The sequence below is a fragment of the Mauremys reevesii genome, linkage group 4 (assembly GCF_016161935.1).
Source record: "Mauremys reevesii isolate NIE-2019 linkage group 4, ASM1616193v1, whole genome shotgun sequence".
In the NCBI taxonomy this organism is placed as follows: domain Eukaryota; kingdom Metazoa; phylum Chordata; order Testudines; family Geoemydidae; genus Mauremys; species Mauremys reevesii.
The window spans coordinates 86,678,685-86,695,635 of NC_052626.1; the positions used below are offsets into that span (position 1 = coordinate 86,678,685).

Consider the following 16,951-nt stretch of genomic DNA (forward strand, 5'->3'; position numbering starts at 1 on the left):
AAGGCCTTAGATAAAGTGAAAAGGAGGTAGGGCAGCTGTGTAACCAATCTGGTCTGTCACTGACAGAAATTGTCAATGCCTAGCATGACTTTCTTGATTATACTGGTCAGAAGTGCCAGCTGAGCTGAAACCACTGCTCAGCTCCACGCTGCAGGATTTCATGCAGCTTGGCTGAGTGTGAACGTGGATTTAGGCCTTGGCTACACTTGAGAGGTACAGCACAATAAAGCCACCAACAGCGCTGTAACTCACTCCCCGTCCACACTGGCAAGGCACATACAGCGCTGTACCTCCCTGGCTACAGCGCTGCTTGTACTCCACCTCCTCGAGAGAAATAAAGAGGATTGCGCTGCTGCTGCGCTGGGGCACCAGTGTAAACAGGGAATAACCTTAGTACGCAGTATCGACTCATCCCACCCCCTTTTCTGGCTCAGGTTACAGCCTCAGGTACTGACCCTCACCTAAAGTCATCCCCTGCTCTCCCATCCCCATGCAGACAGTCCCAGTAAAACTAAACACCATTTCCAGATCAATCCATCCCTCTCCCTACAGCGTCACAGGGCTATAGATAACAAAATGAAATTCACCAAAGACAAATGTGAGGTGCTACATTTAGAGAAGAAAAAGCAAATGCACAGATACAGAATGGAGGATAACCAGCTGAGAAGGATCTGGGAGCTGTGGTGGATCACAACCTCAGCATGAGTCAGCAATGCGATGCTGTTGCAAAAAAAGCAAATGCAATTTTAGGTTGCATTAACAGAGGTATAGCCAGGGCCGGCCCAGACGCCAGCGTGCCAAGCGCGCTTAGGGCGGCAATGAGAGCCGCGCGGGGGGCGGGGGCACTCTGCCTGTCGCCGGGAGGGCAGCAGGCAACTCCGGTGGACCTCCCACAGGAGTGCCTGCGAGGGTCCGCTGGTCCCGCGGCTGCCCGTGGACCTCCCGCAGGCATGGCTGCGGATGCTCCACTGGAGCCGCGGGACCAGCGGACCCTCCGCAGGCACGCCTGCAGCAGGTCCACTGGAGCCGCGGACCAGCGACCGCCAGAGCGCCTCGCGGCGTGCCGCCCTGCTTGGGGCAGCGAAATTACTAGAGCCGCCCTGGGTATAGCATGAAAGTCATGGGAGGCGATAGTACCACTCTACTCAGTGCTGCTTAGGCCTCAGCTGGAGTACGGTGTCCAGTTTTGGTCACCAATGTCTAGAAAGGATGTGGAGAAACTGGAAAGGATCCAGAGGCGAGTGACAAAGGTGATTAGAGGGATGGAACACAAGCCATAAGAAAAAAAGGCTGAAGGAACTGGCTATGTTTTGTTTGGAAAGGAGGAGATTAAGGGGGGACTAGATAATGGTCTTCAGATACTTGGAAGGCTGCCATAAAAAAAGATAGAGAAAAGTTGTTCTCTCTTGCTACGGAGGGCAGGACAAGAGGTGATGGGGTCAAACTACAGCACAGCAGATGTAGATTAAGCCTCAGGAAAACTTCCTAACTGTAAGAAGAGTAGGACGATGGGAAAGATGCCTAGGAGCTTGTGGAAACTCTTTCGCTGGAGGTTTTCAGAAGGAGGCTGGAGCCATCTGTCCAGGGTGGGTTAGAAACAAGAAGTCCTGCATTGTTGCAGGGGGCTGGACGAGCTGACTTTGCGATCCCTTCTCACCCTGTGATTCTATGAGTGCTGCTGAATAGCACCAGGAGAGCGCCGCGTGTTCCGCTCGAATATAGCACTGGCTAAAGTCACACTCTCTCTCTTTGGCCCAATGACTATACCCCGTGGGAGACTGAGAGACCCCCTCAGGCCATGATGGGGACACACAGCACTCCTTCCCTTGCTGCAGGGGCTGGTACTTACGGCCAAGGAGGCGACGCCGGCCGGTCTCTGAGAGAGCTGATGCCGCCGTGGAGCCTGCCCCTGCAGCCTGCTGACCAGCTCCCTAAGGATCTTTTCTGTGCTCTTGGGCTGGGATGTCAGCATCTTCCACATCTCTGCAGCAACACTGCAAAGGGAGAGAGCCAGTGGCACCCGATCAGAGCCCTGCCAGCCTCCTGCACCCTCAGCACTGGCACGCCTGCTGGGTCTCCTCACCGGCCGGCCCTTTGTTGCCCTCCTGCTCCTGCAAGGACCCCGTTGGCTGGTGCAGGCTACATGGAGCCAGGTCTGAGTGTCAGCCACAGGAGAGGCCGAGGATGCCGCACAGGGTTTTGCAGATTGGCCTGTGTCCAGGGCAAGCCAGCCTGCAAAACCCTCCAGGAGAAGCAGCAGCTCTGCAGGGAGCAGGAGATCTCTGGAGGGTTCTGCACTCCCTGTCTCTGGCAGCGGGACCAGTCCGGGGACCCAGAGTGCAAGTGGTGGTAGCCGCAGCCCCGTACCTGTCACATGACAGTGAGCAGCCCAGCAGGGTTCCGACCACCTCCTCGCTGAACTGGGAACCCAGCAGGAGAAGGGCCCTGAGCAGCTCCTGCCGGGCAAGTGGCTCGCTGATGGAGTCCAGGTGCTTATGAATGCTCCTCACAGCCTCTGACACCTGGAAGGAAAATGGGGAGGTGGGGGCCTTGGCTTCCTCGCACGGCTATTGATTGGGGAGCCAAGGACCTGCTGCACCTGAGAGCCATCTGCCCTCCCAGAACCTCTTCACCAGCCCCAGGCCTAGAACACAGCACCAGTTCCCAGCCTATCGATTCATAGACTGCAAGGCCACAAGCGGTCATGGTGATCACCTAGACCAGGGGTAGGCAACCTATGGCATGTGTGCTGAAGGTGGCACGTGAGCTGATTTTCAGTGGCACTCACACTGCCGGGGCCTGGCCACCGGTCCAGGGAGATCTGCATTTTAATTTCATTTTAAATGAAGCTTCTAAAAATTTAAAAACTTATTTACTTTATATACAACAATATTTAGTTATTTATTACAGACTTATAGAAAGAGATTTTCTACAAACATTAAAATGTATGACTGACACGTGAAACCTTAAATTAGAGTGAATAAAGGAAGACTCGCACACCACTTCTGAAAGGTTGTTGACCCCTGACCTAGACTGACCCCTGCATTTCACAGTTCAGAGAACTGCCCCCAATAATGCCTAGCACCCAGAGACAGAGTCTCCCACGGATGGGCTCCCAGCACGGTGTTCTCACTGCAGCTCTTACCCTCACCAAGCCTAGGCCGGGAACCTCCAGGATCTTATGCAGCATGTTCCTGGTCGCCACTGCGCCATGGACGCTGGAGTCTCTCACGCCATCGATAGCAACGCAGGAGGAAGTCCATGCTCGGATGGGTTGAAGTACTTCCCAAACAGCTGAAACAAACTGCTAGTGAAACCCCTTTGCTGCCCAGCGGATCTGGTCAGCGGCCAAGCAGCCAGGACTGGCCCGCCAGGAGTGCAGGCAAACCCCACTCTACCGACAGGCCTGGCTTACTGCACCTGGGCAGCACAGTACCCAGCCAGCAATTGGAAGCTGTCATGCATGGCAGAGGCCAGCGTGGCAGTGCACGGGGGCACAATACTGCGCAGCACGGATACACTCTCTAGTGCTCAGCAGGGGCTGGTGCTCATACGCAGATGCAATGATGCCTTTTATTGCATTAATCTCTGAGGAAGCTCCCAGCAAACCTGACAAGGAGCTGGGATCAGGTTTGGATGAGCCCCAGTGCATCTTGCGGTGTGTCATGTAGGCAGGTATATTGGGCTGCATTAGTAGAAGCATTGCCTGCAGATGGAGGGAAGTGATTATTCCTCTATTGGGCACTGGTGAGGTCACATCTGGAGTATTGCGTCCAGTTTTGGGCCCCATACAAGAGAAAGGATGTGGACAAATCAGAGAGAGTCCAGCAGAGGGCAAGGAAAATGATGCGGGGGCTGGGGCACATGACTTGATAGCAGCCTTCACTACCTGCAGGGGGGTTCCAAAGAGGATGGAGCTCGGCTGTTCTCAGTGGTGGCAGATGAGAGAACAAGGAGCAATGGTCTCAAGTTGCAGTGGGGGAGGTTTAGGTTGGATATTAGGAAACACTATTTCACTAGGAGGGTGGTGAAGCACTGGAATGGGTTACCTAGGAAGGTGGTGGAATCTCCATCCTTAGAGGTTTTTAAGGTCAGGCTTGACAAAGCCCTGGCTGGGATGATTTAGTTGGGTTGGTCCTGCTTTGAGTAAGGGGTTGACTAGATAATTTCCTGAGGTCTATTATTCTTTGAGGTGGAGTGGGCCATAGGCAGGTCTCTGTCCCAGCTGGATGGGGTTAGTCACATCCTGGGTCTGTCCCTTCCCCCTGACTCCTAGGGTGTTAATTTCTGACTCCTGATAACTCTGGGCACAACAATCCCAGGAAGCACTGACTGTAGTTACCGATGTGATATTGCTGATGTTGGTGACCCAGAAGGCTCTCTCAGTTTGACTGTCCTTGAGGATCTGCCGATACTCTGCGCCGTGCTTCACCAGCATTTTGGCTGACCCAGGGAGGGGAAACAGACAACAGGCAATATAAATCAGACCTTCGGTTAGCAAACGGGAGTTTTGCAAGGAAGTTTAGAGAGGGTGTGTGAGACAAGTACATCTAACAAACATACTGTAAACTCAGGCCAATAACCTGTTCCCCATCCCTCCAACTAACTAAACAAACTAACCTCCCTGGAAGAGTAAAAATAAACCAGGCAGAAGGGCAGCAGCAGCGTGGGGCTCTCCAGTTGATTGCACTGAATGCAGCATGTACGATTACCAGCCCTGTGGGCAGGTAGCATATGTGGGCATTTGGCCCAAGGAGCTACTGGCCCTCGGAGACCAGGAGACCAGAGGGGCTGAACTGGTGGAGCTAAGGGAGACAGTGAGGTACATAGAGGAGACTTTTAGGATGCAGTAGAGTAGTCCCACTCCCAGTCTGACAGCCTCTGTGCTGCTGAGGAGGGTGAAAGTTTCGGGGAAGGAGAACATCGAGCTGGGGCAGAGGGAGACGATCCCATAGTTGGGACCCACCTTCCAGATGAAGTCATGATGTCCTCTCACACTGAGGCTACCCTCCTGAGGTGGGAATCCCACTTACAAAGAGAAGCCAGGAAATAGTAATGGGGGATTCAATCAATAGACACATAAACAGTTGGGTTTGTGATGACTGGGAGAACCGCATGGTAAATTGCCTGCCTGGTGCAAAGGTTGCAGCTATCACGAGACATCCAGACAGACTTATGTGCAGTGCTGTGGTATGTAACCTAGCGCTTAAATCGGCCTCTGTATGAGATAGCTAATGTGAGAGTGAATTTTAAAAAAGTCTCCAGATGTGATCCCTGGTAAGCCTGACTTCAGTACCAGGCAAATTGTTGAAACTATAGGAAAGAACAGAATTATCAGATGCGTCGGTGAACACAATTTGTTGAGGCAGAGCCAACATGCCTTTTATAAAGGGAAATCATGCCTCACCAGTCTACTAGAATTCTTTGAAGGGGTCAACAAGGATGTGGAGAAGGGTGATCCAATGGATATAGTGTACTTGGACTTTCAGAAAGCCTTTGACAGGGTCCCTCACCAAAGGCTCTTAACCTAAGGAAGCTGTCATGGGATAAGAGGGGAGGTTCTCTCATGAGTCAGTGGTTAAAAGATAGGAAGCAAAGGACAGGAATAAATGGCCAGTTTTCACAGTGGAGAGAGGTAAATAACGTGGTCCCCCAAGGATCTGTGTTGAGACCAGTGTAGTTCAACATAGTCATAAATGATCCAGAAAAAGGGGTAACCAGTGAGGTGGCAAAATTTGCAGATGATACAAAATGACTCAAGATAGTTAAATCCAAAGCAGCCTGCGAAGAGCTACAAAGGGATCTAAAAAAAATGAGGGACTGGGCAAGAAAATGGCAGATGAAATTCAATATTGATAAATGCAAAGTAATGCACATTGGAAATCATAATCCCAACTATACATACAAAATTATGGGGTTGAAATGACCACTCAAGAAAGAGATTTTGGAGTTATCGTAAATAGTTCTCTGAAAACATCCAGTCAATGTGCAGCGGCAGTTAAAAAAGCAAACAGAATGTTGGGAACCATTAGGAAAAGGATAGATAATAAAACAGAAAAATATCATAATGGTTCTATACAGTGGTGAGCTGGAGCCGTTTCCCACAGGTTCCCAAGAACCGGTTGCTAAAATTAGACCTCCGTGGAGAACCGGTTGTTAAAGGGCCAGGGGGTGGGCAAAGAACTCCGGTCCATGGGCGGGACCATCCTGTTGCTCCCAGGATTCCCAGCTGGGGAGGCTGAGGTTCCTGACCCTCCCCGCTTCCCCAGCTGCAGCGTGGCCAGCTGCCGGCGCCAGCTGGGCAGCTCAGCTGAGCTCGGGAGTCGTCCTGCTGCCGCTTTTTGAGTAGCCCGGCAAGTGGGGTGGGAGAGGGGGCTGCTGCAAGCTCCAGGGCTAGCCAGAGGGGAGGGAAGGGGAAGGGGCAAGTGGGGCAATTGGCCCAGGCCCTGCAGGGGCCCCCGGCCCCACGAGGATGTCTCCCCCGGGCTCTCCCCCGCTTCCCCCACCCCGCAGAGCCGCAGCATGGCCAGCAGCTGGGCAGCTCATCTGGGCTGCCGGCAAGGTAAGGGGACGGGGGGCTGCGAGCTCTGGGGCTGCAAGGTGGGGCAAGTAGGGCACTGCGCCCCGGCCCCTCGGCCCCACGAGGATGTCTCCCCCGGGCTCTCCCCCGCTTCCCCCACCCCGCAGAGCCGCAGCATGGCCAGCAGCTGTGCAGCTCAGCTGAGCTCTGGGCTGCCGGCAAGGTAAGGGGACGGGGGGCTGCGAGCTCCGGGGCTGCAGGGTGGGGCAAGTAGGGAAATTTGCCCCGGCCCCTCGGCCCCACGAGGATGTCTCCCCTGGGCTCTCCCCGCTTCCCACCTCGCAGAGCCGCAGCATGGCCAGCAGCTGTGCAGCTCAGCTGAGCTCTGGGCTGCCAGCAAGGTAAGGGGCGGGGGGCTGCGAGCCCGGGCGGCAAGTGGGGCACTTGCCACGGCCCCTCGGCCCCACGAGGATGTCTCCTCCCGGCCCCACGAGGATGTCTCCTCCCGGCCCCCTGCAGAGCTTCAGCGTGGCCAGCAGCTGGGCAGCTCAGCTGAGCTCCTGAGTCGTCCTGCTGCTTTGAGATGCCGGCAAGGTAAGGTACGGGGAGACTACGAGCCCAGGGCTGCGGGGAGGGCAAGTGGGGCAATTTGCCCCAGGCCCTGCAGGGGCCCCCAGACTCTCCTCTGCTTCCTCCCTTAAATCAGAACTTTTATAGGGAACCGGTTGTTAAGATTTTGGCAGCTCATCACTGGTTCTATATAAATCTATGATGCGCCGAAACCTTGAATACTTCCTGCAGTTCTGGTCGCCCCATCTCAAAACAGATATACCAGAATTGTAAAAGGTGCAGAGAAGGGCAACAAAAATGATTAGGGGGATGGAACAGCTTCCATAGGAGGGGCGATCAAAAAGATGGGGGACACGGGTACACTTCAAACACTGTCTCGCCGAAGCTGCACTGGCGCTGGAGCGTATAAGTGAAGATGCTCCTATGCAAAGAAGCTCTTAATCCACCTCCCCGAGAGGCGCTGGCTAGGTGAGTGGGAGAGGTGCTCCTGCCGACAGGGGTGTGGATTTTTCTAAACCCTGAGCAATATATTTATATCAATATAGGTCTGTAGTAGAGACCTGTTACTATTTCTTTTAGACATGAGATGACTAAGGGGGGATATGATAGAATTCTATAAAATCATGACTGGTATTAAGAAATTGACTATGGAAGTGTTATTTACTCATGCAATTATTTGGAGATCTAGGGGTCACTTTATGAAATGAATAGGCAGCAAGTTAAAAACAAACAAAAGAAGGTATCTGTGCACACAATGCACAGGCAACCTGTGGAAATTGTTGCCGTGGGATGTTGTGAAGGCTAAAAGTATAATTGATTCAAGATAATCAGGGCATGTAACCCCATACTCTGCATGTCCCTAAACCTCTGACTACCAGAAACTGGGACTGCATGTCAGGGGATGGATCACTCAGAATTTCCTCTTCAGTTCATTCCTCTGAAACATGAAGCACTGGCCACTATCTGAAGACACAATATTGGGCTAGATGAACCATTGGTCTGACTCAGTATGTCCATTCTTATGTGAGTTATGAAGAGTAGAATACGGATAGAGGAAGCTAAAGACATCGGGGGAAACTCCATGGCTTGCAGGACTAAGGAGGGTTTCTTTAAAAAAAGTGAATTAGGAACAAAAGAAATCGTAGCAGTGGTGTAGGCTCATTACTAGATGGAGACTGTTTAAAAGGTTGCAGAAAAGGTGGAAGTGTTCAATAAATATGTTTTTCATGTTGGAAACCCCATGTCAGTGTATTTAGGAAGGACAAGGGTCTCCAGTGCTCTTACATTTTAGCAGCTGCATGAAGGAGAAGAGGTGGTGAAGTCCCTCCACAGCCGATTGCCAGATCTCCTGCTCCTGCTCCACACAGCACAGAGTGAGACACCCCACCAGCTGGCCCAGGACTCTGAACTCCTCCACTTCCTGACGGAGAGAAGGAGCAAAGGGAGTCACTCGCCCCTGCAGACCTAGCGCAGTGAGTCCCCCTGGCATTGCCCTAGCAGTGGGTTAGAACAGGGGGAGGCAGAGGCCACCGCAGAGAGACTGGGGACAATGAGAGCAGGAGGAGCTGTGGGGCCCATCACCAGGGGCTGAGGAAAGCTCAGCAGGGACGGAGAAATCTGGGCAGCAAAGTCAGCAAACGTTACCCCCGAGTGGGGACCCAGGTAACGAATGAACTAACGTCCAGTCTCCATCTCAAGGGCAAGTTCCTAATCCCAGCCCCTTCTCCCATCCCCCTCCCTTCTTTGACCTCAGGCCCAGGAGCTTGGAGTCACCTTGGACTCCTCTGCTCTGCCTCCTGCCTCTCTCACTCCATCCTGAGCCCCCAGAGCCCTCCCTTCCGCGCCGCCCCAGCCTGCCTGCTCTCTCCTGCCGGCTCTCTCCTGCAGCCTTGTCCTCTCGTCTCCCTCCTGCAGCCCCTGCACTGGCTCCCTGCTCTCCCCACCTGGCACCAAGCCCTTGCCCTCCTCTCCCGGGTCTGCACAGCCTCCCACTCCCACTCCCCAGTTCTCTGGCGCCTTGGCCCCGCCCATCCCTTTCACTGTGTCCCCTCCCACCTCCCTCCTTCTGTTCTGCTGCCCCAGCCTCTGGGGGCACATCATCCGAGCGCCCCCGTCCAGCTGCCGGAGGGGAGGCCCTTCCATAGGGGGGATGGAGCATCTGGAGCAGCTCAATGGCCCTGAGCATGCAGAGCAAGGGGCGTTCATCTGGCAGCCTGGCAGAAGCTGATGCCAAGGCATCCCACAGGCGTCTGACAACGGGGGTGAACAGACACCTGTTCGAGGCTGCTGTCAGGGCAATCCTGTGTAAATGCATTGACTCTGCAGAGCAGACTTTGGTGCTAGGGGAACAGCGGGAGAGTCCTTGGAGACAGAATGATGGAACTCGACCCAAAGCCCACTGGAGTCAGAGGAAAGACCCATCGACATCAGGGCTCGTTAGATTGACTCCTACTGAGGATCTTGCTGAGTCACTATTCTAGGCCTGCATTTTCCATGCCAGGGCATGCTGCACCGCAAGGCTGTTCAGTGTAGTTAGGAGGTGGCCAGGGTCACAGGCTGCTCACCTGGAATTTGCACTGAGACCCCATGAATTCCATCAGCCACCTGATCCTTCCCACTGCCCTCAGCCGCTCATGTACCTCCCTGGATGTGGTCCAGGGGAGCAGGACCTGAGAGAAACAAATTGGGACAAATTGCTAAGGAGAAGTACCAAAAAATAGTCCAAGCACATAGGGAGAAAATCAGCAAGGCAAAGGCAAAATGAGTTCTAACTGTCAAGGGACATAAAAGACAATCAGAAGCAGCTCTATAAATGCATTAGGAGCAAGAGAAAGACAAAGGAAAGTGTGGGGCTACTACTCAGCAGGGAAGGAGAGCAAAGAATGGATGACACAGACAAAGCCAAGGTGTTTAATGCCTTTTTTGCTTTAGTTTTCACTAAAAAGGTTAATGACGACTAGATGCTTAACACAATATTAACAACAAGGGGGCAGGAATACAGGCTAGACTAGGGAGAGAACAGGTAAAAGACAATTGAGGTCAGTTAGATGTATTCAAGTTGGCAGAGCCTCATGATATTCACCCTAGATGGAGCTAGGCAAAGAAATCGCTGAACCTTTAGGAGGGTTGAGGTCCCAAAGGACTGGAGAAGGGCAGACACAGAACCTGTCTTCAGAAAGGGGAACAAGGAGGCCCTAAGGAATTATAGACCTGTCAGCCTAACTTTGGTACCCAGAAAGATACTGAACAAGTTATTAAACAGTTTGTAAGAATCTAGAGGAGATAATAGGGTAATAACAAATAGCACCATGCCAAACCAATCTAATTTCCTTCTTTGACAGGGTTACTTGCCTAGTGGATGGAGGCAGGCAGTATATGATGATGTATATGAAGTTTAGTAAGGCTTTTGACACAGTCCCACAAGACATTCTCCTAAGCAAACTAAGCCAGTCTGATCCAGATGAGATTACTATAAGGTGGGCGCCCAACTGATGGAAAGATCGTACTCAAAGAGGAGTTATCACTGACTCGCTGGCAAAGTGGGAGGGTGTCTCAAGTGAGGTCCCCCAGGGGTGTGCCTGGTCCAGTACTAATCAATATTTTCATTAAGAACTTGGTTAACGGAAAAGAGAGGATGCTTGTAAAGTTTGCGGATGACACCAAGCTGGGAGCGGTTGCAAGCACTTTGGAGGACAGATTAGAATTCAAAATCAGCTTGCTAAATTGGAGAGTTGGTCTGAAGTCAACAAGATAAAATTCAGTCAAAACAAATGTGACGTAACACACTTAGGAAGGAAAAATGCATAAAAACAAAGTGGGGGATAACCGGCTAGGTGGCAGTACTGCAGAAAAGGATCTGGGGCTTATCATGGATCTCACACTGAATATGAATCAACAGTGTGATGCTGTTGTGAAAAAGGGAAATGCCATTCTGAATTGTGTTAGCTTGGAGCTCTGTGTCCAGTTGCAGGCACCACGCTTTAAGAAAGATGTGAACAAACTGGGGCCAGTCCAGAGGACAGCGACAAAAATGATCAGCAGTTTAGAAAACCTGACCTGTGAAGAAAGGTTGAAGGAATTGGGCATGTTTCATCTTGAGAAGACGGAGGGGCACCTGTAACAGTCTTCAAATACGTTAAGGGCTGTTATACAGAGGATGGTGACAAATTGTTCTCCATGTCCCTGGAGGTAGGACAAGAAGTAATGAGCTTAATCTGCAGCAAGGGAGATTTAAGTTAAATATTAGGAAAAGTCTAAGGGTGGCTAAGCACTGGGACAGGTGACCTAGGGAAGTGGTGGACTCCCATCATGGAGGTTTTAAAAACAGGCTGGACAAACACTCAACAGGGACAGTCTAGGAATGCTTGGCCCTACCTCAGTGCAGGGGGTGGAGTAGATGACCTCTTGAGATCCCTTCCAGCCCTGCACTTCTGTGATTCCCTCTTCCCAGGTTCTGGGATCGAGGAGACCGAATCTCTGTTAAGGACATTTCCTCTTTGGGAGCACAAACCACCCACAGAATCTACTTCCTGTGGCCCCAGAACTAGAATGTTGGGGGAATCTAGCTCCGGGCTTTGGCCAGGTTGGTGGGGCCCATGGTGAACACAAAGGAATGCCAGGTTCACATGAGGGCTCAGTGGAGAACACAGCAGATCCCGCCCCCGCACCACCACCCCACCCCATACAGACTTTTTCAGATATAGTGGGGCACTTGGCCCTCCAGCCCAAGAACCTTTGTAGAGAACGTACTCTGAGGAGCCGAAGGCACGGGGGTGTCCCATGCTTGGGATTAAACAGAGCCTTGGTCCCTGAGCCCCACCCCAGCTACAGGACTAGTCCCCTTCCTGCCCCCACGCCTCCAGACCTTCAAGATGATTTGCAGCACCAGAAGGTTGGGCTCCTGATCCTCGCACACCAAGGCCTTCAGCATCTCATCCATGGTTTTCAAAGTCTGCATGCAGAGCAGAGGAGAAACCAGAGCAAGTGGAGTTACCCAGCCAGGTGATGAACCAATGCCCTGGCGTGTGACACCCCCCAGGTCATAGCAGCCCCTGGTATTACAGCTCACCCACTCACTTGTATCCGCAGGGGACCTACTACAAACTCCTCTTGGCAACAGGGCCCCACCTGTCTTTGCTCTCCCCAAAAAGCCCACTGCACACAGTCTATCCCACTGGGAGAGTCAGACAGGACTCCACATTTGGAGGGCAGATTTCCAGCCAAGTTTCGCCCTGGCCTATGTGCACCTGAAGCAGCCGATCTCAGGCCTGTGCCCCCAGCCACGCATGGGGGATGAATGTGCTTGTGAAGGGAGTGTCTTTGCATGTGATTGTCAGTGCATGTGAAGGATAAATGCCTACTACTGCTACCCTAGGAGGGAGTTACTCCTTTATCTGGGCCTGTGCTTTGGGGCCTGTGCTTTGGTGCTGCAGGTCCTGAGCTGAAGTCCTGTCGGGGAGCTGTGATCATTACACTCTTATGCCAGTGCCAGGTAACCCAGGGGACAGTACACGAGCGAGTGGCAGGATTCCCACTCAGTTTGGGACAGCTCAACATGGCCGGTTTGGGGCTTACTTTGGTGTAGAGAGCAGCCTCCACCTCCTCCATGGTGTGTGCTGGAGGCAGGGAGAAGATGCTGGAGAAGCAGGTGGCGAGCAGGCTGGGTTGTGTCAGGATCCGCACCGGTAGCTTCATTTTGCTAAGAGAAGAGACACATGCGGATTTGGGGTCTGAGGCGGGACTGATGTGCTAATATTGCCCTCAGGCTCCCAGGACATGGAAACACCTGCGGGGGCTCCAGCTGGCGGGTGGCAGATGAGAACAGGCCAGGGGGTGGTGGAAGGAGTTGGTGCTGCCTTCTCCCATACCAGCAGGCAGGGACTTAGTGTAGCCTGCAGCTGTCTGCTGTGACCCCACCAGCACTCCCCGGTTGGGGCAGAGATCGCTGCGCTTCACCGAGAAACAACATCCTGCAAATGGCATGGACGGGAGACTAGAGCCTGCTGGCACCAAAGCGCCTCTGAACCCAGCGGCCACAGTGCAGAGGAGCCTGCCAGTCCTGCCCCGCTGGGGGCAAGAGACCCTCCCACCACAGCCGTCTGCACTGCGGCTGCACAGTCCAGGCCAGCACCGAGATGCTGCATCAACCCGCAGCCGGGCAGAACCGAAGCAGAGATCTAAGCCCTGCCCCTGCCCATTGCTCTCAGCCTGCTGGACAGGGCACACAGCTGTGTGCAGGGGGGCAGGAAGGTGGGGACAGCCCAGACAGCATTAACCTCTTCACCCCCACTGCCAGAGCATGGCCCCAGCACATGCAATGAGGTGCCAGGTGACTACTTGAGCTGCCCCTGCAGCCGCGCCCCTCGTGGCAGGCGGCAGCCAGTGAGGAACAGCTTCGCGCACTGCTGACGCAAATCCTCCCCTCTCACCCCGCAGAGACGCGATCATGGCCAATGCCGTCGCCTGCCCCATTGTCAGGAAGCCAGTGTGCAGTGGGGAGAGCTGCTCCAGCTCCTGCCCCGCCTCCTCTTCCCATTCCTGGGGAACCTATCGAGCCAACAGCGAGAGCCCAGCTCCAGCCCGCAGCATCCATCACCTTCCAGACGCCTGATGGACAGGGGAAGCTCAGAGCAGGGCGCTAGTGGCACTGAGAGAGAGCCCCCCATGGCACAGGCAGTGCCAAGTGCCAGGGCTCAGCCTGCCCAGCCTCTCAGCCACTGGGAGTCGCTGAGCTGCCAGTGTGACGCAGCTGGCACAGCTGGCACTGACTCCAGTCGCTCCGCCTCCAGCAGCACCTAACTGCCCCTCTCCCCCCAGAGGGGACTGGTCCTGCCTCCCACGCCCCCTCCACCATATCTTCATAAGGCCACGTGGAGAGGTCACCAGGCACCGAAGGATCCTCCACCACCTACCCACTGGTGCCAGTCCACATGCACCAGCACCATCATCTGGTGCCACATTTCCTGGGGGAATCAGAAGATGGGGGAGGAGCAGAGGGGGAAATGCCCTGGAAAACTGGCCATGCCAAGAGGCTGGCGTGTCTGGCTGCACGTAGCACTGGCTGGGGCTGGGCCGGGCAGGCTGGGTACCTCAGCTTCATGATGGCGAGCATAGCTTGCTGACGCATCACTCCGGTCAGGAGTCGACGGACTCGTGATCAATCAGCTCCTGAGGAGACAATGTGGGAAATGCCAGCTGGGCTCCAAGCTCCTGCAAGGCCCGACAGGGGATCAAAGCGCAGGGCCTGCAACACGTGGGCTCGGCAGCCAGGTCGCCCTACTGCAGGCTTGATGGTGTGCAGGGCTCCAGCCGGGAGCGCAGTGCAGGGCCTGTGCTCAGTGTCCCAGTGTCACGCGCCAGTGCTCTGCAAAGGCTCCATCAGCATTAGCACCCAAGGACTCCACCTGAGATCAGGCCCCTTGTGCCCGGTGCTGCACACACACAGTGAGAGCCAGTCCCTGCCCCAGAGAGCTCACGAGCTAACTAGACGAGACAAGGCATGGGAGGGAAATTGAGGCACAGAGGGGGAAGTGACTTGCCCAAGGTCTTACTGCAGAACTGGGAGTAGAACCCCGGTGTGTTGAGCCCCAGCCCACTGGACCACCCACCAGCCCACGCTGTCCCACGTTCAGGGAAGGGAGGTTAGCTCTGGAAAGCTTTCTGCAGAGCTGGAGAGCAAAGACTTTCCAAATCTACGGAGCAGATTTGTTGCTAGTTCCTAGTGGGCACTGACTGGAGTGTTGGGGCTCTGGGCAGGAGACTGGCGCATACAGAGCGACCCGGTGACTTGGGAAGCTGGGTGCAAGGGAACAATCTACGTTTCAATACAGTTATATGTTTAGGAACAAAGACGGCAGGTCACACCCACAGCATGGGGGTCTTAACCTGGGAAGCGGTGACTTGGAAAAGACTTGGCAGTCATGGTAATCAGCTGCCCATGAGCGCCCAGTGCGAAGTTAGCCAAAAGGGCTAATGCCATCCCAGGATGTACAAACAGGGCAATCTCCAGTTGTTAGAGAGGTTATTTTCCTCTGTATTTGGCACTGGTGCGACCGCTGCTGGGATCCTGTGTCCAGGTCCGTGCCCACAATTCAAGGAGAATGTTGATAAATTGGAGGGGGGTTAGAGAACAGCCCCAAGAGTGACTGAAGGACTGGGAAACATGCCTGATAGTGAGAGACTCAAGGAGCTCAATCAGTTCAGCTTAACAAAGAGAAAGTTACAGGGTGACTTGATGACAGTCTGTAAGTACCTACAGGGGAAGCAAATACTGGATAATGGGCTCTTCAGTCTGACTCGATCCAATGATTGGCAGCTGAAGTTCGACAAATCTGCAAAGATCTCCAGGACAATCACTAAACCCGCCAAGTAACACAGCCCCAGTGTGTGTTTTACTCACCTTTATCTTCCACTAGCAGGGCTTTGTTCATAAAAGCAGGCAGGCTTCTGAGGGTGCTGATGGAATCCAAGAACTTGAGTTTCTTGGCCTCGTCCTACGCCCCGCAGAGATTAGACACAAACAGGAAGGTTAGCGTGGAAAGGAGCTGCCAGTGGGAGAGATGTCAGAAAGCTTCCCCCCAGTGCTGCTCAGGCTTTGATATGCCAAATGGCAGAAGGCCATTCATCCGGCAACAGGAGTGACTATCTGGGGAGGGCAGGGCAGCTCTGTATGAAACCGGACCAGAGAGGGAGCAGATCTCACGGGGTAGGTGTCCAGAGAGGAACTGCAACATGGCAGCTAAGCAGCCAGACAGTGTTAGCAGGGGCTTGACAGAGTGGGAGGAACATCTGGGTGGGATACCCTGACACCCCAATATTCACCACTGTCATGTCATTAGGATATGTTTTGTACAAAGTACATATTGTAAGGTATTGTAAAAGTCTTTATCTGCTAGACATTAATGTCTCATTGATTGTATGTGCTATCGCTGTATGTGCAGTTATGAAGTTCAGCTATGTATGTGTTCCTGAAACACGTTGTGAGGTTCAAAACAACCTTTCAGGTACAACAGTAAAAATGCCAAACAATGGCTTCTTGAGGAAATGCACACAAACAGCATAGAAACCTCTTCGAGATAACGCTACACAGTGGGAACTGTTGGACCCAGGTCGCAGCAAAAGAGTTTTCCAGCAGGTGGGAAGAGGAGATAAAAGGGGAACAATGACATCGGGGGGACCTCACGCTCCTGCAATAAGACACCTGGAAACACCTGAGGGACAAAGATTGAACTATGAGAAGTGATGGTCTCAGGCTGGAGAGAGATTCCTAACCTGTGTAAGAAAACCTGGGAAATCCAAGCTGCACAGCAAAGAATCTTAAGAATCTGCCAGCCTGAGAATTTGCTAGTGTAGATCCTATCTATCTAGTGTGGAAAGCTTAGTTTGTATGTTGTGTTTATTTACTAAGGTAATCTGCCTTGTTCTGTTTGCTATCTCTTAGAACCACTTAAAATCTACCTCTTGTAGTTAAGAATCTTATTTCTTGTTTGTACCATAACCCAGTTTGTACAATTAGTAACTGGGGATGGGCAAAGTGTTGGGCATGCCTCTCTCCACATCAAGGGAGGAGGCAAATTTCATAAAACCTTTGGGTCTGTACTCCAAAGGAGGTGGGCACCAGAGTACTGGGACAAGCCCCTTCAGCTGAGTCTTCCCAGAGCTGATCTCAGGGTCTGTGTCTTTCTGCAGCTGGGCATGGCCCTGCCTGAGTGTATGGCTGAAAGTGGCTTGTGAGCCGAGCCCAGGGCCGCCCAGAGGATTCGGGGCTGGGGCAAAGCAATTTCAGGAGCCCTTCCATAAAAAAAAATAGTTGCAATACTATAGTGTCATGTATTTGGAAATGTAAAAATAACCAGTGAAATA

General features: G+C 53.1%; 1 protein-coding gene across 1 annotated transcript; it reads right to left on the minus strand.

The window, feature by feature from the left end:
- Nucleotides 1-3,457: 3,457 nt before the first annotated feature.
- On the minus strand, nucleotides 3,458-14,216 carry LOC120403953 (maestro heat-like repeat family member 5). The gene is made up of 7 exons (XM_039535978.1): nucleotides 14,179-14,216; nucleotides 12,665-12,788; nucleotides 11,955-12,041; nucleotides 9,655-9,759; nucleotides 8,375-8,510; nucleotides 4,343-4,443; nucleotides 3,458-3,706 (listed from the first exon to the last, which is right to left on the minus strand). The coding sequence occupies exons 1-7, from the start codon at nucleotides 14,214-14,216 to the stop codon at nucleotides 3,458-3,460; spliced, it is 840 nt and encodes a 279-aa protein (XP_039391912.1).
- Between the last annotated feature and the right edge of the window lie 2,735 nt (nucleotides 14,217-16,951).

What these genes read in the sequence shown, in the direction of transcription:
- LOC120403953 (XM_039535978.1), bottom strand. Translation starts at nt 14,216, where the DNA reads ATGCGTCAGCAAGCTATGCTCGCCATCATGAAGCTGAG. An exon ending in TGCTGCAAATCATCTTGAAG is followed by an intron (nt 9,760 to 11,954) that starts GTCTGGAGGCGT and finishes TGTTTCTCTCAG; the next exon opens with GTCCTGCTCCCCTGGACCAC. An exon ending in CTTCATGCAGCTGCTAAAAT is followed by an intron (nt 4,444 to 8,374) that starts GTAAGAGCACTG and finishes TCCCTGGGTCAG; the next exon opens with CCAAAATGCTGGTGAAGCAC.